Source organism: Geotrypetes seraphini, chromosome 1 (genome assembly GCF_902459505.1).
Source record: "Geotrypetes seraphini chromosome 1, aGeoSer1.1, whole genome shotgun sequence".
In the NCBI taxonomy this organism is placed as follows: domain Eukaryota; kingdom Metazoa; phylum Chordata; class Amphibia; order Gymnophiona; family Dermophiidae; genus Geotrypetes; species Geotrypetes seraphini.
This window is the reverse complement of record NC_047084.1, coordinates 277,589,934-277,613,834: the sequence shown is the minus strand read 5'-3', so window position 1 is coordinate 277,613,834 and position 23,901 is coordinate 277,589,934. Positions and strand designations below refer to the sequence as shown.

The 23,901-nt window shown below is 44.0% G+C and overlaps 1 protein-coding gene across 1 annotated transcript in view; it reads right to left on the bottom strand.

Moving 5' to 3' along the window:
• SUCLG1 (succinate-CoA ligase GDP/ADP-forming subunit alpha) overlaps nucleotides 1-23,901 on the bottom strand; it is an 83,722-nt gene that overhangs the window by 5,657 nt on the left and 54,164 nt on the right. The window contains exons 6-7 of the mRNA XM_033952669.1: nucleotides 8,121-8,204; nucleotides 3,037-3,188 (exon numbers count right to left, since the gene is read on the bottom strand). Of these exons, the coding sequence (XP_033808560.1) occupies nucleotides 3,037-3,188; nucleotides 8,121-8,204 (236 nt within the window). The remainder of the gene's footprint in view (nucleotides 1-3,036; nucleotides 3,189-8,120; nucleotides 8,205-23,901) is intronic.

Below are 23,901 nucleotides of genomic sequence, written 5' to 3'. Positions count from 1 at the left end.
GTCAGAATTAAACGACCTGGTGTTAAAGCATATCCAGTACACAAAGTACAACTGGAATATTTGCAGTGATCTTAAAGTAGTAGTTCTGCTACTTGGAATGCCCCCCCCCTATGCTCTGACATTTCTATCTTCTCCTTTTCTTCCTTCCTTCCCACCAAACCCTACCTCATTATCTGGCATCTTTGTGTTCTTCCCTTCCTCCATGCCCTGGCATCTCTCTCCTCTGCTTTCCTTCAATCTCTCCCTTCCTCTCCATGCTCTGTCATCTCTTTTCCCTCCTTTCCCTCCCTCCCTCCCCCATGGTTTGGCATCTCTCTCCTCTCCCTTCCCTGGTCTTCCTCCTTATCATCCCCCCCCTCCCATTGGACAGCTTTCTTCCTTAACCGTCTCTCCACAACTACCAATCGGGTGCAGCATTTCTCTACCCCCTCTAAAGGATGGATACCTCTCTCTCTCTTTCTACATCAGCAGCAGCAACCTTCAAAACTCAATGCTCTTGCTGGCATCAGGCCTTCATCTCTGCTGATCCTGCCTTCTTCCTGTTTCTGCAAAGGCAGGACCCAGCAGAGGGGAAGGTCCAATGCCGGCAGGAGCAATGAGTGGTGAAGACTGCCGCTGCCACAAGGGGTTAGAGGTTCCCAGATCATGACACCAGCCATGGGATTACCCCCTATGGTCTGCACCTGAGGCAAGTACTGTTGTTTTATTTGTGAATGGGACAGCCGTGCTAAGAAGCTGCATTACATTCAAAAAGAACTGGCCACTCCGTAAGAATTTGGTTCCAGGACAGAAAAATGTGGTACATGAATCATTTGTTGACTTGACAAAGATATTTTTGCCTCCTCTTGAAAAATTTCATGAAAGTGATGAACAAGGAAGGCAAAGGTTTTCTTTATCTAAGACAGATGTTTCCAAGAATAACTGAAGCCAATATTAAGGAAGGCATTTTTGTCAGTCCACAGATCAGATACATCATCAATGATAAGAGATTTGAAGATCTGTTAGTCAAACCAGAGAAAATCACCTGGAAAACATTCAAGGATGCTGAGAATTTTCTGGCTGACAAACTTCTTGGAGCATACAAAACCATGAAGTGCAACATATCACTGAAGATGCACTTTCTAAATTCACACTTGAACTTCTTCCCCGCAAATCATGGCGATGAACATGGCGAAAGGTTTCACCAGGACATTGCCACCATGGAAAAAAATATATCTGGGCAACTGGAATCCATCAGTGCTTGCTGACTATTGTTGGACACTGCAACGAAATGCACTGGACACTGAGTACAAATGAAAATCAGCAGGAACACACTTTTAACCATGGCAAACTATCACAGCATATCAGAAACTTTGTGCATTAAAATATGTTATAGTCATTTAAAGATACCATCATGTTTCTCAAAATTCCTACGTGATACAGTCAGTGGGAAATTATATCTGTTTATATTTTGAAGGGGTCTGTCATAATCACCAGTTTGTTTTAAGGAAGCAAAACATTTGGAAAAATTTGTTGTCCAGTGTTTTCTTCATGTTTTGTCTATATTAGTAGTGCTGCCCGATTCAGTGAAAAACTTTTTGATTCAATTTGCTTTTCCCGATCAATCGGGCATTTTTTTTTTTTTTTAAATGTCCTGGCAGGTTTATTTTGTAGTCTTTCACCCATCCCCCTTTTGCCCTCTTCAACCCCACGTGGTGTAAACAAAATAAGCAAAAAAAAGACTTTTCCTCTCTCTGTTAGGTCTTAGCTTATACCCACTATCTAACATCAACTCTGGCAGGATACACATTTCAAATCTGACACACTGTAATCACAAAATAGGAAATAAAATTATTTTTGCTCCTTTAGCCCTCGCTTGCTGAGGTGCTGGTGGCCCACCCCATCCATGTATTCTCTCTCTCCTACCTACCCTCCAAATGCCTGCATCTCTCACCCACCCAAAGCCTCTCTCTCTAGTGGCTATCCCATGTTTTTCTTCTCCTCACCAACCCAGACCCCAACTCCAATCCCAACTCCCCCACCCAAATATCATTCTCCTCCTTGTCAGGGGGAAGTGCTGTGGCAGTCTCATACAATCAATCTGCCTTTTATTTCTAAGGATGGGACATGGTGGTAGATGATGTTGGTATTGGTGAAAGGTTGAAGACAAAAACTGGCCACATTGTTTGGACCCCTATTAAATGTCCAACACCACAGCCTCCAGATGCTTTTCGCATAACAATCACGTCTTCAGGATTCAGCAGACTAAACTCGATATTCTAGTTATATTCTGTTACTAAGTCTGGAAAGACCTTCGTGATTTTCTTCTATGGGTTACCACTCTGGTGGGGGGGTCACAGCCGCGGACATCAGGAGTTTTTGTTGCTGCTTGGTGGGGAGAGAGAAGCCCCACTCTTCCCTGCCGCAACCGGAAGTGCCTCTTTCCCCCTACGTGCCAGCGATTGCTTTTTTTTTCTTTTGGTTTTTTCGGCAGACAGAGAGAGAGCGGGAGTGGCTGCTGTGGTGATCGCCAGTGGCTCTGGACTTGCAGCATCGGCAGCGGTTGGTAAGTGGGTGGGGGGAAGCTCCAGAGACACAGCCGCGATCCTCACCAGGCTCCTTTCAAGCAGCGTCTGCAGCAGTTGGTGAGTGAGGGCGGGAGGGGGGAAGCTCAAGAGTGTTCCCTGCCACCGCATCCTAAAATAGAATCCGGCCACGGATCAAAAAACACAGCGGCAGGGAACACGAAACCCTAAGTGCATATGCGCGCTTAGGGTTTTATTATATAGGATATTCAAATGTCCCATGAAAAAAGACTGGCTTCTGTTATCTGGGGGCAGACTGTGCTAGTATTACCGCAGCCCTGGGTACCTTCAAAATCTGCCACCTCAGGGAGGAAAGTTGTAGCTGTTACTTATTACTGGTAAGGGCAGCAGGCCCTGTACTCTGCCTACATTTACCTATGTGCCTCCTTTTTATATAAGGCCTGATGTACCACGGGCCATTCTTCTACATTGTAAATGGCAAATATTTTCTTAGATACCAGAACACACTTACAGAATTATGATCCTTCAGGAAATCAGCTGCATTTTCTTCAGCGCTGCCACCAATCTCACCAATCAGTATAATGCCTTCAGTTTTAGGATCTTTCAGAAACACATCGAGACAATCAATAAAATTTGTTCCATTGAATGGGTCTCCACCAATACCTGAAAGGCATGAACACCACAGACATTACAATACAGGTATATCAAAAGGTACAAGTGCTTGTGTGTATGCTTGCATATTTTACTGCTAGTGCCAAAATGGTGTTCAATCACCACTGCCGTCAGTCTTAATAGGTTTGAGCCAAATACTAACATGTGATGTTATAGTTACTTATGTTAATTGAAGATCATCACGACCATATATTCTAGACCAAAGATCGTCATTTCAAAATATAAAATATTGTTTTAAAGAGCAACAAACAGTACAAAAAAGAATGTGTAATGTATATTGCATCAGTATACACCCTTTTCCCATCCTTCCTTTCTCTCTTCCATCACAACCAAATACCTATAGCTAGCGAAAAAAAGCAGCTTAAGCAATACAGGTTTACGTATTCAAATAGTTAAAATAGGAAATTATTATGGAGAGGATGCGGTATATAAACTTAAGGTTTAGTTTAGTTTAGGATAGCCAAACAGACTAGAATTTGGAAGCTTTTCCTCTTAAATCATAATTTTATTTCTCCATCACATACGCTGTTTAAAAAAGAAAAAAAGCTACACAAAGTTTGTTTTCTACAGTATATAACTGTCAAAACTTGACCAATTTCAATAACATTTGGGATATATCATCCTGAATAAATGTGAAATAATTCTACACTCACACCAGCTACCTCACCTAAATGACACCACCACCACCTAGCAATTATCACTATGATACAAGCAAATGTCATTTTGATTTAAATATAGTTATCATGGCTTTTAATCCCAATGATTTCTTTATTAAAAATTTCTATTAAAAAAAGGTTATAGTTCTCATAGACTGGTGCAAGAGTTTCCAACAGAGTGGTGGAAGAGGGTAAGCATAGAATGTTTTGAAAAAAATTGCGAGAAACAGATCACAAACAGAAGAGGCAGGACCTGATTAGTTTGCACTGAAAACACATTATGACAGTTGAACTTGTATTGAGTCAAGAAGATGCACCTAAAACTCACAGGTCCATTCATCAAACTTATGCTTTACTAAGGTGTACTATGCGTTTTAGTGCATGTTAATTATACACGCATGCTAACCGCTAATGCGTCCTTAGACTAACATGCACACATTAGCATTTAGCAAGTGGTTAGCGCGAGCTAAAACGCTTAGCGCACCTTTGTAAAAGGAGCCCTAAGTCTCACTCAATAGTGTTTCAAATCATCCACACTGATCTTGACCTACAGTGTCTAAGTTGAGATGAGCACAACAGCTAACCAAGAACAATTGCACTACTTATATGACAGTGCAAGCAACTCCATTGCAAGTTCCCGAACATGCTGTCAATTTCATTTGGTTTACAGATGAGAAAGTTTTCATGATTGAGCCACCTATCAACACTCAAAATGACCAACGCTATGCACAGACATGAAGAAACGCAATAAAAGATAATACTGGTTAAAGGGGTCCTAAATTGAAAAATTATATTAATTGTCATACTAATGCAATTCAAAGTATCATTGGGAGAGGAAAATATATCTTATTATAGTAGACCTCGTTCTTAATTTAGACAGCTTGTGAGATTGAGTAGTCTTCCATGAATCCTTTTATACCTATTACTGGCTATTATGTGAATGCTAGATAAATTAATAAGATGTACAGGGGCTCATTTTCAATCAATTTAGACACACAAAGTACCACAGGTACTGAGGTTCTTTGTGTGTCAAGTGCTTTGAAAATGAGCCCATAGTCTTAGAGATCTGTTAGAGCAGGGCTGTCCAACCTGCGGCCCCGTGAAGTATTTTGTGTGGCCCCAGTCGAGGGCGATGCAGTGTTTTCTTCTGCTGCCCCTGGGTGTTTACCGTCTTGCTGGCTCCCTCCTCTGTCTTGCTGCAGCGTTTGCACGTTTGTGCGGCCCCAAGAAACATTTTTTTCGGCCAATGCGGCCAAAAGGGAAGCCAAAAGGTTGGACACCCCTGTGTTAGAGGATAATCAACCAGGATTTTTATTCTCAACAGAAACATAACTATCATTGGTAGGACATCCAAAGCTAAGGGTATAAAGTAGAACATCCTCCTCAAGGGGAAGGCCTGGCTTTGGTTTATAATGATTTAAGGTAACATAATTAGATTTACCTGATCTTGAGGTTTTGATTTGGGAAAATAAGTGACCCTTCTTTTAAAGATTCATTATACTTGTATTGTGTACTTTTTTATTGTTTTCTTTTAAAAGATGGGTAAAGATTAAGGACAACTTGACTATTTGGCTAAATATACATTGAAATTTACATCTAAACAACCTATCGGATTCCAGAGTTAAAGAATGGTTTTCAATATTAAATTTATTAGATCTTTTCTGGTCTAACCTTGAAATCACTCATATTAAAGGTCATCAATTGGAATAATATCAAACATAATTCCCCGAAGATAATGGGTTTTTACCAGGTCAATGGAAATCTTTTCCTAGGTCTGACCATTTTCTTTTAGATTTTTCTATTACATAGAATCTCAGTTATCCGGCAACCATGGGGATTGGTGGATGCCGGATAACTTTTATTTCTGGTATTTCTGATAAACTGTTAGTTTCTGGTTATTTGAGAGTTAATGTAAAAATAGTTGTGTCTCCCTTCTCATCTCACTCTATCATCCCCCCACCCCTACTTGTAGGACCAGAATCTTCTTCCCTTCTTTCTCGTTCCACCTTCTCCCCTACTCCTTCCCTTACCCGAAGTAGCAGAGCCGATCCTGACAACCCCCTCCCTCCGTTCCCAAAGAGTAGAGCCAGTCCTGACAAGCCCCCTCCCTTTCTCCTCCCTCACCCAAAGATGTAGTGGCAGCCGGAAAACAAGAGGAAGTGCCGGTAAACAGGCAGCTTCTGGCCAGCCCTGGCAGGCCTTCCCTCTGCCACGTCACGTCCGCTGCGGCAGAGAAAGGCCCTACTGGGGCTAGCCAGAAACTGTTTACCAGCGAGTAAGGGAGGAAGAAGTGAAGGGGGGTTTGTCAGAACTGGCTCTGGTGCTTCAGGAATGGAGTGAGATTGGTGGATTCCACAATGCTGAGGGAGGGAGGGAGATTTGTGGCTACTGCTGATGCCTCTGGGGCTGGAGGGAGGGAAGGTTATTGGGTCAGGAGCACCACTTTGGACGTTGTCTTAGGAGAGTGGGAGATATTTTTTTCTGCCAATTTGTTTGCTGGTTGGTTGAGAGTGCCAGATAATTGAATGCCGGTTAACTGATATTCTATTGTAATTTGAAGGAACAGCAATGTATTAAATGTATCAAAACATTGTACTAGTTCAGGGATAGGCAATTCCAGTCCTCGAGAGCCGGAGCCAGGTCAGGTTTTCAGGATATCCACAATAAATATGCATGAGATAGATTTGCATCTCAAGGAGGCAGTGCATGCAAATCCATCTCATACATATTCATGGTGCAGATCCTGAAAACCTGACCTGGCTCTGGCTCTCGAGGACCGGAATTACCTACCCCTGTACTAGGTCAATTAATTCAGGGGAAAAATTAACCCTGTAGATTTTTGGGGTTATATAAAAGCTAGGTACCTCACTGATAAAGTGACACCTTTAGATTTGATTGATAAATGGAATCAAATTTCCCTGTTAGATGTATTATAAGGTAAATTAAGAAAGGCAGGCCTAGTACACATGGTTTACTGAAGCATTATTAGAGGAGAAAAGACACTGTAGGAAATTAGAACATTCATGGAGAAAAAACATGGGACTGAAGCCTATAACAGTAAATGGAGAGATACAATTAATTTATATAAAATGCTTAACAGATAAGAGAAGAGAACTGTATCCAGAACAGATGGATATGGATACTTTAGATCAAAAGAAAACATTTATGGCCTCTTTTACAAAGCCGCGCGGCAACAGCCCCAAAGCCCTTTAAATCTCTATGGGCTTTGGGGCCGTTAGTTCAGCGCAGCCGCTAGCGCGCCTTTGTAAAAGAGGCCGTTAATGTCGTGAAGCAGTTAATTTCAGTGGATGATCTTTTACTCTTCTGTGTCTACTAGTCATATAGCTACGATTCTGCAAATGGCACAGTTGCGTGATTGACACGTGATCGACGGCTGTTTTTAAGGTAGCTGCTGATAATAGTGCCATTTATAGAATCTGGGCCTGCAAGAAATACTTCTGGTATCACCACTGCCTGTATTTTTTTAAGCTGTTAAAGAGACCTTTTCTTGGAACTTATCAATAAAAAACACAGCCCCTGCAAAATCAAACTGTTCAATTTTAAAAAATTAGGCCCTGGGCTGGGTTGCCGAATCCCCAAAAGAGGGAGGGAGAAAGCAAGCATACAAAAAACACAATCTTTTACAATGTCCAAAATCTAGTAAGGAACACTACAGAGAAAAGACAGACTCACATGTGACAAATCAAGTGAAAATTCTGAGGAAAATTCTGAGAAAAGATTGGACACATCCTACTAACTCTATGAAGAAATTAGGACTAAGGTGGTCCAATGTGATTATGTAAAACTATATAGAGCCAGTTAGAAGCTTCCAGAATTTTTCTAACTGGCAAGGTTTTTTTTTCCCCCAGGTTAGTCCTGATGAGGGCTCTGTGAGGGCTATCTTACTCACCCTTGGAGAATTTTCAATATGTCTATGTTTTTTCAGTCATGAGTTTCAACTTCATCGTACTACAATTGTTTTACATTAATGGCACTTTTATTTATAATCTGCAAACGAATATAACCATAGGAGCCAACTCCGGATAACGTGGGTGCTCGAGTACCCTCAATATGTAGCAAACTCATTGACTGTATCCAGGGATGGGGTAATTTTCATTAGGTTTAGCATCCTCAATCAATTTAAAAAGTTGGCTCCTATGTATATAACTAATATCTGAAACCACTTCAAATATATCAATAATAATTAAAATGTATACAGAAATCAATGTCTCATATTTGAGCAAAGTAGCATGAACCACATACCCACCAACACAAAGAGACTGTCCCAATCCAACTTGTGTTGTCTGATGAACAGCTTCATAAGTGAGAGTACCAGATCTTGATACAATACCTTAAACAGAAAAAAAAAATGGTTAGATGCATGGTGTACAGTGTTTCTGGACAAGGTACAGTAACTGCTTCCATATCTCTACTAAAAATACGTCTAATTTTTCAGAATACAGAAGTGAACATTGCTTTTCATTTCATGTGTATCAGTAGGCAGTTATACGTTTTATATCTACATACATATCTAAAGTTGAACTACTCGAGACTTTTCCCCCTAACTGTAGCAAGATATTTTTGACACTCCTATCAATCTTTGAAGGCTAAACATATATGAAAGGATAATAAGTTATTTCAATTTTTTGCAACCTCTCTAGAGCTATTTGTTTAGATAAATGATCATAATACTTTGGTCCATCAGATATCAATAAAACAACTTCCCAATTGTGTATTATTAGGTGAAAAACAATTTTACAGTATTAGTGTTCTAGAAAGCTTTCAAGAGATTTATCCAATGCAATAATGTCTTATCAGCTATATTATCCGTAGAAGATTAACTAGTGCCCTTTCATAATCCATGTAGTGACAAGCAAAGAGTATACATCCGGATGTTTGAGTAGGCCCTTCTGTTGCATGAGAAGAGTAGAATATCTCCCAGAAGAGGGTCAGCCTACGTTAATGCAAAGAGCCACAGGAATCAAGTCCAATGAGTGATTATCAGAATCATATAGTCTGAATCCTGTAAGACCTTTTGAATTATCTTGGAAATAAGAGGAAATAGCAGAGGTTGTATGCACAAGCATGCTAACAGTACTATAAAAATGTTGCAGCAATGTGATCTTGTAGTTTGAGCAGTTTGGCGTGATCAACAGATAGTGACCCCAAAGGGCAGACTGCCACCAAACTCCTAGCCCACCAAGATAGAGAGACCTGGACTTATGGTCCTGGCTTAGAGGCTATGCTCTGGCTCAAGTAGGCGCCATAAACTAATCCCTAAGCATCTTTGCAAAGTACTGGAGCTCAACTTCAAGCAAAGGCAGAAAAGGCAGGCAACACAGAATCCGTTGTGGATTAACAGAAAGAAGATTAGCAAAGAATTTAATCTTCCATTCTTTTACATCCAACACCAGATTCTGTACAAATAGTGATGTACCAGAGCAGTGGCAGCATCTAGGGAGGGGCAGCAGAACTAAGCTCCAAAAGTGGAGTCCTCTCGTGCCGCCACATCCACTCCATAAAACTAGGTAAAGGTATGAAGAGAAAACAACATTGTTGCCCTACAAATTTCAGCTGGAGGAATCACCCAAGACTCAGCCTGTAGAGTTGCAACACTCCTGGTTGAGTGTGCCTTGAGAGAGACCGGTGGTTCCTTGCCAAAAGTGATGTACGATGATGAAATAGCCATGCAAATCCATCTGGCAATAGACGTCTTGGACGCTGGCATATCTCGCCTGGACTGACTAAACAGCACAAACAGATGGTCAGAAAAAGAAAAATCATTGGCTCTTTCCAAGTAGTGAAGTAAGACTTCACACATCCAGTTTTTGCAATTTCTTATCCTGCTTATTTGACTCCATTAGACTAAAAGCAGGCAAACTTACTGGTTGACGTGGAAATTGTAAACAACTTTTGGAAGCAAAGAAGGAACAGCATGGAGAGTTACACCTGTCTCCGTGATGCTGAGAAGAAGCTCTCTACAAGAGAGAGTCTGCAATTCTGAAATGTGTCTAGCCAAGACAATGGCTACTAGGAATACTGCCTTGACAGTAAGGTCCAAAAGGGATACATCTGTGGGTGGCTCAAAAAGGGCTTTAGTAAGGCCTTTCAAAACAATGTTAAGGAAAAGGAAAATGCAGAGGTGGCTTCAAACGGAGCACACCTCTAAAATATTTAGTCACGTCTAGATGAGCGGTAAGTGAAACTGAACCACTGCGCTCCTTATACTTATGTTGCTAGAAGTGCTCAAACTTCTTTGCCTTCATCTTTTGATAGAGCGACATAATTCATTGGTCTAGATTGGTCTAGCAACATCAAAGAAATGTACACATCATAGACAATAAAAGCAAAGATGTTGGTAGTTATCTCCTGGTTACTGAACCATCAGTATACACCAGCATTCTTCAATGCAAGGCCCATGAGCCAGTGGCGGCCGGCAGGGACTTTTTAGGCAACCCACACATTCTTTCTAACTTTTTAATTATTTGCAGCCAAATTTATTTATGTATTTATTTTTCTATTCTGTCCTCCCCAACAGCTCAAAATGGGTTACAGGCTAACATGCATAATATACAGTTTACAGGTTGCCATATTGGAGTCTGCTTCAAATGAAGCTTAAGCAGTGTTAGAGACCGGAGGCATAGTTGTTATAGAGAAAGACTGATTGGAAGATAGCCAACGTTACGCCCATCTTTAAAAAGGGATCAAGAGGTGACCCAGGAAACTACAGACCGGTGAATCTGACCTCGGTCCCGGGGAAAATGGCAGAAGCACTGATAAAAGAAAACATAAGAACATAAGAAATGACCACACCGGATCAGATCGTGGGTCCATCTAGTCCGGTGGTCCGCACTCGCGGAGGCTCAGCTAGGTGTTCCCCGTCGAGGACCTTGGTCACTCGTATCCCTCAATGTGTCTTGCAAGAAGATGTGCGTCCAACTTGCCCTTAAATCCTAGAATGGTAGTTTCCGCCACAACCTCTTCCGGGAGTGCGTTCCAGGCATCCACCACATCGATGAACATTTTGAAAGAAACGAACTTCTGATAACCAGCCAACATGGTTTCTGCAAGGGGAGATCGTGCCTAACGAACCTATTGCACTTCTTCGAAGGAATTAACAAACGGATGGACAGAGGAGACCCCATAGACATCAAGCAGATGATTTTACGATCATCATCCCATTCGTTAATTCTATCTCTGAAACTATTCCTAAAGCTTCAGAAGCTATAAACGTGATGGAGCACTGGATGACAACCTTTAGGCTTAAACTTAATTCAGAAAAGACAACTTTCTTCATTGCTTCGCCACATCCGCTTGACACCAAATCATCACTATGTATCAATAATCTTAATTACCCTATCCAACCTACCATAAAGATACTAGGTGTAACTTTGGATCAGTGTCTAACCATGAGAGACCAGGTGGACTCCTTGATCAGAAAGGGATTTTTCACTCTCTGGAAACTCAAATCCATTAAAGCTTATTTCGATACAGTGGCATTCAGAACCCTAGTCCAATCCCTCGTACTGAGTCTACTTGACTACTGTAACATTGCCTATTTAGCAATTTCCCAAAAGAACATGCAGCGTTTACAATTGATGCAAAATGCAGCGGTCAAACTGATCTTTGGGCTGAGGAAGTTTGACCACGTGACACCCTACTACCGGCAGCTGCATTGGCTGCCAATTGAGGCGCGTGTAAAGTTTAAATTTGCCTGCTTCTGCTTCAAAGCACTACACGGACTTGCCCCTAAATATATTACTGACCTTTTCATCTTCTCAGCCAACAGACACAAGAGAAGCTCACATTCCAACTTCGTTTCCCCCCCAGTGAGAGGTTGTAAACTGAAAAAACACCATGAACATCTTCTCTTGCACCAAGCAACATCATGGGGTAAAGACCTAGAACAATTGCTTTCGCTCACTACTTATGAGGAATTTAGGAAACGTCTGAAAACACACCTGTTCCTAAAGTATCTAGACAACTGATCCTCTCTTCTGTCTCCCCTCTATAGCGATTAACTTGTTCTATTGATCACTCTCTCCTCAAAAATGGATTTCCTGTCCTATTAACCCTCTTTCTTCCTCCCCTCTTAAAGTCAATCAATTTGTACCTTTGCTTAATCTTTGTAAACCGCATAGAACTTCACGGTATTGTGGTATATAAGCTGTTATTATATTACATTATATATATATTATATATCTAGATTTCCAAAAAGCCTTTGACAAGGTGCCCCATGAACGCCTACTCCGGAAACTGAAGAATCATGGGGTGGAAGGAGACGTACATAGATGGATCAGAAACTGGTTGGCGGGTAGGAAACAGAGGGTGGGAGTGAAGGGCCACTACTCGGACTGGAGGAATGGGGTCCCGCTGCTCGTGCCGCTGCTATTTAATATATTCATAAATGATCTAGAAACAGGGATGAAGTGTGAGATAATAAAATTTGTGGATGACACCAAACAATTTAGTGGAGCTTGGATTAAAAAGGACTGCGAAGAACTGCAGAGGGACTTGAACAAACTAGGGGAATGGGCAACGAGATGGCAGATGAAGTTTAACGTTGAGAAATGTAAAGTATTACATGTGGGAAACAGAAACCCGAGGTACAACTATACGATGGGAGGGATGTATTGAATGAGAGTACCCAAGAAAGGGACTTGGGGGTAATGGTGGACAATGAAGCCGACGGCACAGTGCGCAGCGGCCGCTAAGAAGGCAAATAGAATGTTAGGCATAATAAAGAAGGGTATTACAACCAGAATGAAAGAAGTTATCCTGCCGTTGTATCGGGCGATGGTGCATCCACATCTGGAGTACTGCGTCCAATATTGGTCGCCGTACCTTAAGAAGGATATGCCGATACTCGAGAGGGTTCAGAGGAGTGCGACACGTCTGATAAAAGGTACGGAAAATCTTTCATACGCTGAGAGATTGGAAAAATTGGGACTTTTTTCCCTAGAGAAGAGGAGACTTAGAGGGAATATGATAGAGACTTACAAGATCATGAAGGGCATAGAGAGATTAGAGAGGGACAGATTCTTCAAACTTTCAAAAAATAAAAGAACAAGAGGGCATTCGGAAAAATTGAAAGGGGACAGATTCAAAACAAATGCTAGGAAGTTCTTCTTTACCCAGGTGTGGTGGACACCTGGAATGCGCTTCCAGATGGCGTAATAGGGCAGAGTATAGTACTGGGGTTCAAGAAAGGATTGGACAATTTCCTGCTGGAAAAGGGGATAGAGGGGTATAGATAGAGGATTACTGCACAGGTCGTGGACCTGTTGGGCCACCGCGTGAGCGGACTGCTGGGCACGATGGACCTCAGGTCTGACCCAGCGGAGGCATTGCTTATGTTCTTAGGAGTGCTGTAAACACAGTTATCTGTTTAAAAACATTTGTCTAAATTATACAGTTCATTGAATAATATATATATTATCTGGTAGGGAAAGCCCTCAGGAGTGATACAAAGTACTTTGATCTGCCAGGGAACTGGGGAGGTTGAGTTGTTCCTAACCTGTTCTGGTATTGCCAGGCATTGGAATTGCAGATGATACTTGATTGTGATACAGCTGACTGTAAATTGGGAGTGCAGTTAGAACAATATTATATGGGTTCTTGAAAGTTAAAATATTGGTTCTGTTTTTTTTGGCAGAGCGCGATAGACTCAAAGTTTAGGTGAATTATTTTTTGCAACATCTAGTATAACTTTGGAGTCTTCTGAAGTATAAATGGTTTCTATACATGAGGCATCCCAATTCTCAGTGGGAAAGGATAGCAGGGATTTTGAGAGATGGGAACATTTAGGACTGGTTACCTTTAGAGATCTTTTACAAAGAGGTGTCCTGACTTCCTCTGAGGCCTTATAGAGGGCTTTTGCCCTACTGGGAGGGGACTATTTCGCTTATTTCCAAGTGCGTCATTGTATGCAAACCCAAGGCTGGGATAAAGCTCTTCCAATAGAGTATTTTGAAAATCTTTGGTTGGCTTTCAGAAAATTACCACACTCAATTTCTGTTTTATATCAATACTTGAGAGGGCAAGAACTGTATAAATTTGTTTATATGAAACGTTGGGAAACAGATTTGGGTTGTACTTTTACCAAACTTGAGTAGTCTGAGATGTTATGAAGTATGTAAAGTCTTGACTTGTGTTTTGGTACAAGAGAATGCTTATAAAGTTTTGACCCCAGAACTGTTTATTTATTTAAAAATTTATAAACCGCATAAAACTATGCGGTTTACAAAATTACGTGCATACATATTAAAAATACCAAAACATGTTTTGACAGAACAGTACCATTATTAAAACCTTTTTTCAAATTCATCCTACAAGATGGACAAAATCCCATAAAAACATTTACAGGACGGTAAGGCTTCAACAGCAAATAGCATTAGCACATGAAGGCATGAAAGATGTTTCCACAGGCATCTGATTGTTGGAGATGTACTATGGCTCAGGGTTCATTTCTTCACATTTGATGGGAGTATATTGCAATAATACAGTTTTGGAGGGAAATCACACTAATTGTTTAACATCTTTGTTACAGATTCCTATAGAATTTACACCTCAAAGCTGTGTTAGGGTTGTACAATTGCACTTATCGCTGGCAAATTAGGTTACTGAGACTGGGCCTGGTTGCAGCGAAGTGCTTAATTGTCAGCCATTGAAAAGTCAGATATAACCCTCATATGCAGATTGGTGCATTCAATTGCGAACTTTGGGTTCTTTGGAATCTACGGTGACAAAGAAACATGGCTATTATAAGCAGCTCCATCTATGGACCTGGACAACGATTGCAGAAAAATTGTCATCATTAGAGTGATTTATTTGATATGGAGTAGTATCTGGGGATTACTGAACTCTTAGGACTTTCACAGGTGACCCTTGAGGGGAGGAATGCTGACCTAGTGCCTAACCCTCAGTAGGCCTGGTTCTAAGAGAGATTGTAGAGGATCAGCATTAAAGATAGTTTTCATAGCAACTTGGCAAGTTAGATGCAAAGCATTGATAAAGAAAGCTAAACAAGAAAGCACAGTTACTTACCGTAACAGGTGTTATCCAGGGACAGCAGGCAGATATTCTTAACGCATGGGTGACGTCACCGACGGAGCCCCGGTACGGACATTTTTCACTAGAAAGTTCTAGTTGGCCGCACCGCACATGCGCGAGTGCCTTCCCGCCCGACGGAGGAGAGCGTGGTCCCCAGTTAAGATAAGCCAGCTAAGAAGCCAACCCGGGGAGGTGGGTGGGTCGTAAGAATATCTGCCTGCTGTCCCTGGATAACACCTGTTACGGTAAGTAACTGTGCTTTATCCCAAGACAAGCAGGCAGCATATTCTTAACGCATGGGTGACCTCTAAGCTAACAGAGAGGGAGGAGGGATAGTTGGCCATTAGGAAAATAAATTGTGTAACACAGATTGGCCGAAGTGCCCATCCCGTCTGGAGAAGGTATCCAGACAGTAGTGAGTAGTGGCCGCCTTGCAGATTTCCTCGATGGGTGTGGAACGGAGGAAAGCCACAGAAGCAGCCATAGCTCTGACCCTATGGGCCATGACAGCACCTTCCAGTGAGAGTCCGGCCCGAGCATAACAGAACGCAATGCAGGCAGCAAGCCAGTTGGAAAGCGTCCGTTTGGAGACAGGACGACCTAGACGGTTAGGGTCGAAGGACAAAAGGAGCTGAGGAGATGAGCGGTGAGCTCTGGTACGGTCAAGGTAGTAAGCAAGGGCACGCTTACAGTCCAGCGTGTGCAATGCCTGTTCCCCAGGATGAGAATGGGGCTTAGGGAAAAAGACAGGCAACACAATGGACTGGTTGAGGTGAAATTCCGAGACCACCTTGGGAAGGAATTTAGGATGGGTACGCAGAACCATCTTGTCATGGTGAAAAACAGTGAAAGGTGGGTCGGCGACCAGTGCATGCAGCTCACTAACCCTCCTGGCAGAGGTGATGGCAATGAGAAAAAGCACCTTCCATGTAAGAAATTTGAGTGAAGTTGTGGCAAGAGGCTCAAACGGAGGTTTCATGAGTGCTGATAAAACCACATTCAGGTCCCAGACGACTGGAGGAGGCTTCAGAGGTGGTTTGACATTGAAGAGGCCTCTCATGAACCGGGAAACCAGGGGATGAGCCGTAAGAGGTTTTCCGAGGATAGGCTCATGGAACGCAGTGATGGCACTGAGGTGGACTCTGATGGAGGTCGACTTGAGGCCAGCGTCGGAGAGAGAGAGCAAATAGTCCAGTACGGTTTCCACCGCCAATGAGGTGGGATCGTGATGATGAAGCAGACACCAAGATGAAAACCGGGTCCACTTCTGATGGTAACATTGGAGGGTGGCCGGTTTCCTGGAGGCATCCAGAATGCGACGGACAGGCTGAGAGAGATTCTCTGGAGAGGTCAGCCCGAGAGAAACCAAGCTGTCAGGTGGAGCGAGGACAGATTGGGATGTAGTAGAGACTGATGCTGTTGAGTAAGTAGAGTAGGAAACACAGGAAGAGGAATGGGCTCCCTGGAGCTGAGCTGGAGCAGGAGGGAGAACCAGTGTTGGCGAGGCCATCGAGGGGCGATGAGAATCATGGTGGCTTTGTCCCTGCGGAGTTTGAATAACGTCCGCAACATCAGAGGTAGAGGAACCGATCCGTCCAGTGGAGCAGGAATGCATCCGGGGCCAGACGATGAGGAGAGAAGAGTCTGGAACAGAAAAGGGGCAGCTGATGGTTGTGAGGAGCTGCAAAGAGGTCCACCTGAGGAGTGCCCCACCGAGCAAAGATGGAGCGGAGTGTGGGGGGATCCAGAGTCCACTCGTGAGGTTGAAGGATGCGGCTGAGATTGTCGGCCAGGGAGTTCTGTTCGCCCTGGATATAGACAGCCTTGAGGAAGAGACTGCGGGCCGTGGCCCAGGTCCAGATGCGGATGGCCTCCTGACAGAGGAGGGGAGATCCGGTGCTGCCTTGCTTGTTTATGTAGTACATGGCGACTTGGTTGTCTGTGCACAGGAGAAGAACCTGAGGGTAGAGAAGGTGCTGGAAGGCCTTGAGGGCATAGAACATGGCCCTGAGTTCCAGGAAATTGATGTGATGTTGACGTTCCTGAGGGGTCCAGAGTCCCTGAGTGCGAAGGTCTCCCAGGTGAGCTCCCCATGCATAGGGGGAGGCATCTGTGGTTATGATCATGGAGTGAGGGGGTAGATGAAAGAGTAGACCCCTAGAAAGATTGGAGGAGTTCAACCACCATTGAAGAGATTGCTGAAGAGACTATGTCACAGAGATGGGATGAGAAAGAGGATCCGTGGTCTGTGACCATTGGTTGGCTAGAGTCCACTGAGGTGTCCTGAGGTGGAGTCGCGCCAGAGGAAGCACATGGACCGTCGATGCCATGTGGCCCAGGAGGACCATCATCTGCCGAGCTGGAATGGAGTGACGGAGGAGCACCTGACGGCAGAGGTGGAGCAGAGTTCGTTGGCGGTCGGAGGGGAGAAACGGCCTCATCAGAGTGGTGTCGAGAACAGCTCCAATGAACTGAAGTCGCTGTGTGGGAAGTAGATGCGACTTGGGGTAATTGATCTCGAACCCCAGGAGATGGAGGAAGGAGATGGTGTACTGAGTGGCTTGTAGCACAAGTGGAGACGTAGGTGCTTTTACCAACCAATCGTCCAAGTAGGGGAACATCTGGAGGTTGTGAGACCTGAGAAAGGCCGCCACCACAATAAGGCACTTGGTGAACACCCTGGGCGATGATTCGAGGCCAAAGGGTAGCACCTTGTACTGATAGTGGCGGTGCTGTATCTGAAATCGGAGGTAGCGACGTGAATTCAGATGGATTGGAATGTGAGTGTAGGCCTCTTTGAGGTCCAGGGAACATAGCCAGTCTTGTGGAGAGAGAAGAGGATAAAGCGTGGCCAGGGAGAGCATTCTGAACTTTTCCTTGACCAGACACTTGTTGAGATCCCGGAGATCGAGGATGGGACGAAGGTCTCCTGTCTTCTTGGGAACCAGGAAGTAGCAGGAGTAGAATCCCTGGCCCCTTTGGTCTGTGGGAACCTCTTCGATGGTATTGAGGAGAAGGAGGGATTGGACCTCCCTTAGGAGGAGAAGGGACTGGGAGGAGTGGGCCGCAGACTCTATAGGAGGGTTGTCTGGTGGGAGAGTCTGGAAGTTGAGAGAGTAGCCGTGGCGGATGATGTTGAGGACCCACAGGTCTGATGTGATGACCTCCCAACGGTTGAGGAAGAGTTGGAGACGTCCTCCGATTGGCTGAGGAAGAGGTAATGATGGTGGAAGACTGGCTATGCCCTAGAGAAAGGAGTCAAAAGGGCTGAGATGGTTTTGACGGAGGAAGAGGCTTGGCAGGTTGGTGAGATTGAGAGCGAGCCTGAGTGTGTTGTGGTTGACGAGGTCTGCGAGGCTGCTGTTGAGGCGGGTTGAGAGGCCTGGCCGAGAACCTGCGCTGGTAAGAGGATTGTTGTCTATAAGGACGAGCAGATGGAGCCTTCTTTTTAGGTTTTATCAGAGTGTCCCATCTGGTCTCATATGCTGAGAGCTTCTGGGTGGTTGAATCCAGGGACTCCCCAAAAAGTTCATCCCCAAGACAGGGTGCGTTAGCTAGGCGGTCTTGGTGGTTGATGTCAAGATCAGATACCCTCAACCAGGCCAGACGCCGCATGGCAACAGCTATGGCGGACGCTCGGGAGGTCAGCTCAAATGAATCATAAATAGAGCGCACCATGAATTTCCGCAGTTGAAGGAGGCTGGAAATTTGTTTTTGAAAGGATGGAACTTTGCGGTCAGGTATGTATTTTTGTAGGGCGGATAGTTGTTGTACGAGATGCTTCATATAAAATGAGAAGTGAAATGTGTAATTATTCGCCCTGTTGGCTAGCATGGCATTTTGATAGAGGCGTTTGCCAAACTTATCCATCGTTTTGCCTTCTCTGCTAGGAGGGGTGGAGGCATAAACACTGGAGCCCTGAGTTTTCTTTAATGTAGACTCAACTAGGAGAGACTCATGGGGCAATTGAGGTTTGTCAAAGCCCGGAATTGGGATGACCCTGTATAGTCTGTCAAGTTTACGAGGAGCTCCGGGGACAGTGAGTGGATTTTCCCAATTTTTATAAAAAGTTTCCCGCAGTATTTCATGGACGGGTAACTTGAGGAACTCTTTGGGAGGTTGTTCAAAGTCTAAGGCATCCAGAAAGGCCTGGGACTTTTTGGAGTCGGACTCTAAAGGAATAGAAAGAGCCGCCGACATCTCCCTGAGGAATTTGGTGAAAGAGGATTGCTCAGGCTTGGAAGCGGTATCGGTCACTGAGGGTTCCTCGTCTGTGGATGATGCATCCTCCTCGGTACCGGGTGGGGATTCTTCCCATAAGTCCGGGTCCCTGATATCAGTGTGCGCACGCCGAGATGTCGGGGTGGAAGGCTCAGTGTGGCGGGTCTTAGAAAGAGACTTGCCAGAGCGCATGGAGACGGTACCGGGAGAGGAAGACCGGTGCTGATCCCGGTCCCGGGAAGAGCGGTGCCATTCAGGGTCCCGGGGAGACCGGTGCCCTTCCTGGTCCCGAGGGGGATCGACCTCAGAGCGGGTCTGTACCACAGGATGAGAACGGGGTGGTTGAGCCGAGAGGACTGGCATGGAAGTGTTGAGTGGCACCGAGGGAGTGGACACCGGTGGGATGGTGCGAGGCTCGGGCCGGTCTGGTACCGAAAGAAGTGGAGCCAAGAGGGTCGGTAACAGGTGCTGGAGTTGTTGCTGCAGCTGTTCCTGCAATTTGTCATGGAGTATGGCCGCGATGCGGTCATCCAGGGGTGGCACCAGGACCGCTTTTTTCTTTTTCGGTTCCATAGGTGCTGCTCCACGCCCCGGCGATGAGGAGGCCGATGACGAGGCACTCACCGAGATCGGGGCGGAGCGTTTGCGGGGTAGGCGTGAGGCCGGGAGGACCGGCATCGCCACTGTGGCAGGCGGGCGCTCAAGGGAGGTGGAAGGCTTCTTAGCCGGCTTACCTGGTGCCAGCGACCCCGAGGAAGGATCGAGCGTCGTCGAAGTGGTCGGTGCCATCTTTTGCGGTACCGTCGACGTCGCGGCAGGTTCCATAACAGATCCGGTACCGAAAAGGATGTTCTGCTGGATCTGCCGATTTTTTAAGGTGCGTTTCTTAAGAGTTGCACAGCGGGTGCAGGTGTCAGCCCGATGCTCTGGACCCAAACACTGTAGGCACCAATTGTGTGGGTCAGTGAGGGAGATCGGGCATGCACACCGCTGGCACTTCTTAAAGCCTGGTTGAGGGGGCATGAAGGGAAACACGGCCTCCGCAAAATCAAAACCGGAGGCCAGTATGGTGGCAACAGGCCCCGCTGGGGCCGGTTTCAAAAAATAGAGAAAATTGAGAGATTTTTTTTTTTTTTTTGAATCGAATAAAAAAGAGAACCCGAAGTGGGAAAAAGAGAAAAAACGAGAAAAAAGCACGAGCGGGAAGGCAAAAAGGATGTTTTCAACGGCCGTTGAAACCACATGCGTCTTCTTTGCTCCGCGGAAATGAAGAAACTGGGGACCACGCTCTCCTCCGTCGGGCGGGAAGGCACTCGCGCATGCGCGGTGCGGCCAACTAGAACTTTCTAGTGAAAAATGTCCGTACCGGGGCTCCGTCGGTGACGTCACCCATGCGTTAAGAATATGCTGCCTGCTTGTCCTGGGATAATATGAAGAACAGTTTGCCAAAGAGGCAAAAACTCATAGTAACAATTTTTTTTAGGCACATCAATAGCAGAAAACCTATGAGGGAATTTGTGGGATCTCTGGATGATCAAAGAGTAAAAGTATGCTTAGGGAGGATAAAGCCATAGTGGTAAGACTGAATGAATTCTTTGCTTTGGTCTTTACAGAAGATGATGAACCGAAAATGGTTTTCAAGAGTGATGAGGCGTAAGAATTGAAAGAAATCTCGGTGAACCAGGAAGACGTACTAAGCTAAATTGACAAATTAAAGAGTGGTAAATCAATTGGACCGGATGGCATACATTCCAGGGTACTGAAAAAACGCAAACATGAAATTGCTGATCTGTTAGTGATCTGTAACCTGTCATTAAAATCGTCTGTAGAATCTGAAGATTGGAGGGTGGCCAATGTTACGCCAATTTTTTTAAAGGGTTTAAGGGGAGATTCGGGAAATTACAGGCTAGTTGCCTGACCTTGGTGCTGTGCAAAATAGTGGAAACAATTATAAAAAATAAAATTGTGAAACACGAAGACAAACAATGAAACAGAGTCAGCATGGGTTCAACCAAGGGAGGTTTTGGCTCACCAATTTGCTTGACTTCTTTGAAGATATGAATAAACATGTGCATAAAGGCGAGCCGGTTGATGCAGTGTATCTAGATTTCCAGAAGGCTTCTGACAAAGTTCCTCATGAGAGGCTCCTAAGAAAATTAGAGTCATGTGATAGGAGGCAATGTTCAATTGTGGATTAAGAACTGGTTATCAGACAGAAAACAGAGAGTAGGGTTGAATGGCCATTTTTTTCTCAGTGGAGGAGGGTAAATAGTGGTGTGCCAGAAGGATCTTGCTGGGACCAGTGCTATTTAACTTATTTATAAATGTGATTACATTTGTAGATAACACTAAACTGTTCAATGTTGCTAAAACACATGTGGACTGTGAAAAACTGCAGGAAGACCTTAGGAAACTGGAAGACTGGGCGTCCAAATAGCACATGAAATTTAATGTGGACAAATGCAAAGGGATGCAGATTGGGAAGGTTATCACAGTAAATCACAGTTATCGGATGCTAGAGACCACCTTGGGGATCAAGGCTCAAGAAAAGGATCTGGGAGTCATCGTAGACAATACGCTGAAGCCTTCCGCCCAATGTGTGGCAGCGGCCAAGAAAACAAACAGGATGCTAGGAATTATTAGAAAAGGGATGGTTAACAAGACTAAGAATGTTATGATGCCTCTGTATCACTCAATGTGCAACCTCACCTTGAGTATTGTGTTCAGTTCTGGTCTCCTTATCTTAAAAAAGATATAGCAGCATAAGAAAAAGTTCATAGAAGAGCAACCAAGATGATAAAAGAGATGGAACACCTCTCATATGAGGAAAAATAGAGAGGTTAGGGCTCTTCAGTATGGAAAAAGAGATAGCTGAGGAAAGATATACAAAATCCTGAGTGGTGTAGAATGGGTAGAAGTGGAGCGATTTTTTACTGCACCAAGATTTACAAAAACTAGGGGTCACTCAAAGTTACAGAGTAATACTTTTAAAACCAATAGGAGGAAATATTTTTCCACTCAGCGAATAGTTACGCTCTGGAACGCATTGACTGAGAATGTGGTAAAAGCATTTGATGTAGCTGGTTTAAAAGAAGGTTTGGACAAGTTCCTGGAGGAAAAGTCCATAGTTCGCTGTTGAGACAGACATGGGTCGGTAGCATGGAATACTGCTACTATTTGGGTTTTTGCCATGTACTTGTGACTTGGATTGGTCTCCACAAAGATGGGCTACTGGGCTAGATGGACCATTGATCTGACCCAAGGCTATTCTTATATTGTTTTGGAGCTTCCTGAAGAATCCACAGGATGCTCTCATTATGAAATTTGTTGTATAGCAGAGGGGAGGAAGGAGGAGATTCCTGGGGGATTTCCTACTACTATTTATCATCTTTCGGAGATTTTTTTGTTGTCTCTGTACTTGACACTATACTCTTTGACAGCAATGACTACAGGTATTATATATTGTTTAATTTCTTATTTCTTGTTAACATTTTAGTGCTTCTTGATGTTGCTTGCAACCTGCCACTTTTGAGGTATACTTTTATAGAAAACCAAATAAAACTTTAAGATTAAAAAATAAAGAGGGGACAGGGATGGGACTTGATATATCGCCTTTCTGTGGTTAAAATCAAAGCGGTTTACATATACTGTATACAAGTACATATTTTGTACCTTGGGCAATGCAGGATAAGTTACTTGCTCAGGGTCACAAGGAACTGCAGTGGGAATTGAACCCAGTTCCCCAGGTTCACAGACCTTTGCACTAACTACTACACTACTCCTCCACTCCAGCAACGACAAAGGGAGAATGGAAGCAATATGATCAGAAACCCCCCCCCCCCCAAAGTTACCAGACAACAAAGGTAGGGAAAATGATTTTCAAGTTATTGATTGAAATATGTAAGTTTTGAGGATTTACATCTGCTGTGTTTAAATTTTGCCCTTTCAGGAATGATATATTTCTTTCTTTCTCTCTGGTGCTGCATGGCATCTTAGTGTTTTATTTGTTTACATTAACACTTTCAGTTTGTGGTCCTGTATTTGAAGAGGGGTTATCTGTGTTTTGACATTGTTGATGTCATGACCCCAAATAGGAAGGTATTTGTCAACTCTCCTTCAGCCCTATTGGACACAAAATGGCCCTTACTTAAATATTAGTGAAGACCACTGGCAATCACTACAACAGGCTTATACATATTTTTGGATGGCTTTATGTCAGGGGTCCTCAAATCCAGTAAAGGTCCATAACCCAACCCGGTTTCCACGATTTCCACAACAAATATGTATGAAATCTATTTGCATGCAAAAGAAGCAGTGAATGTGAATCGATCTCATACATATTCATTGTGAAAATCCTGAAAATCAGGCTGGATTGTGGACCTCAAATACTGGACGTGAGGACCCCTGTTTTATGTCATCAGGAAGCAGTAGCACTGCGAAGTAAGATTAGGGAAAGAGATTGGTACTTTTTGTAGTTATACAACCACACTCAAAGCGGTTTACATACAGGTACTTCAAGCATTTTCCCAGTGGGCTCACAATTTATCTAATTTACCTGGGGCAGTGGAGGATTAAGTGACTTGCCCAGGGTCATAAGGAGCAGCATGGGATTTGAACCCCCAACTACAGGGTGCTGGAGCTATAGCTCTAACCACTGTGCCACTCTCTCCTCCCTACCCATACCACTAGGACAAAAAAATACTTACTTATATTGAAATTTTTAAAATTTTAGGATTAAGAAAAAATAGCCAGTCTAATGATGTACCATGACAATT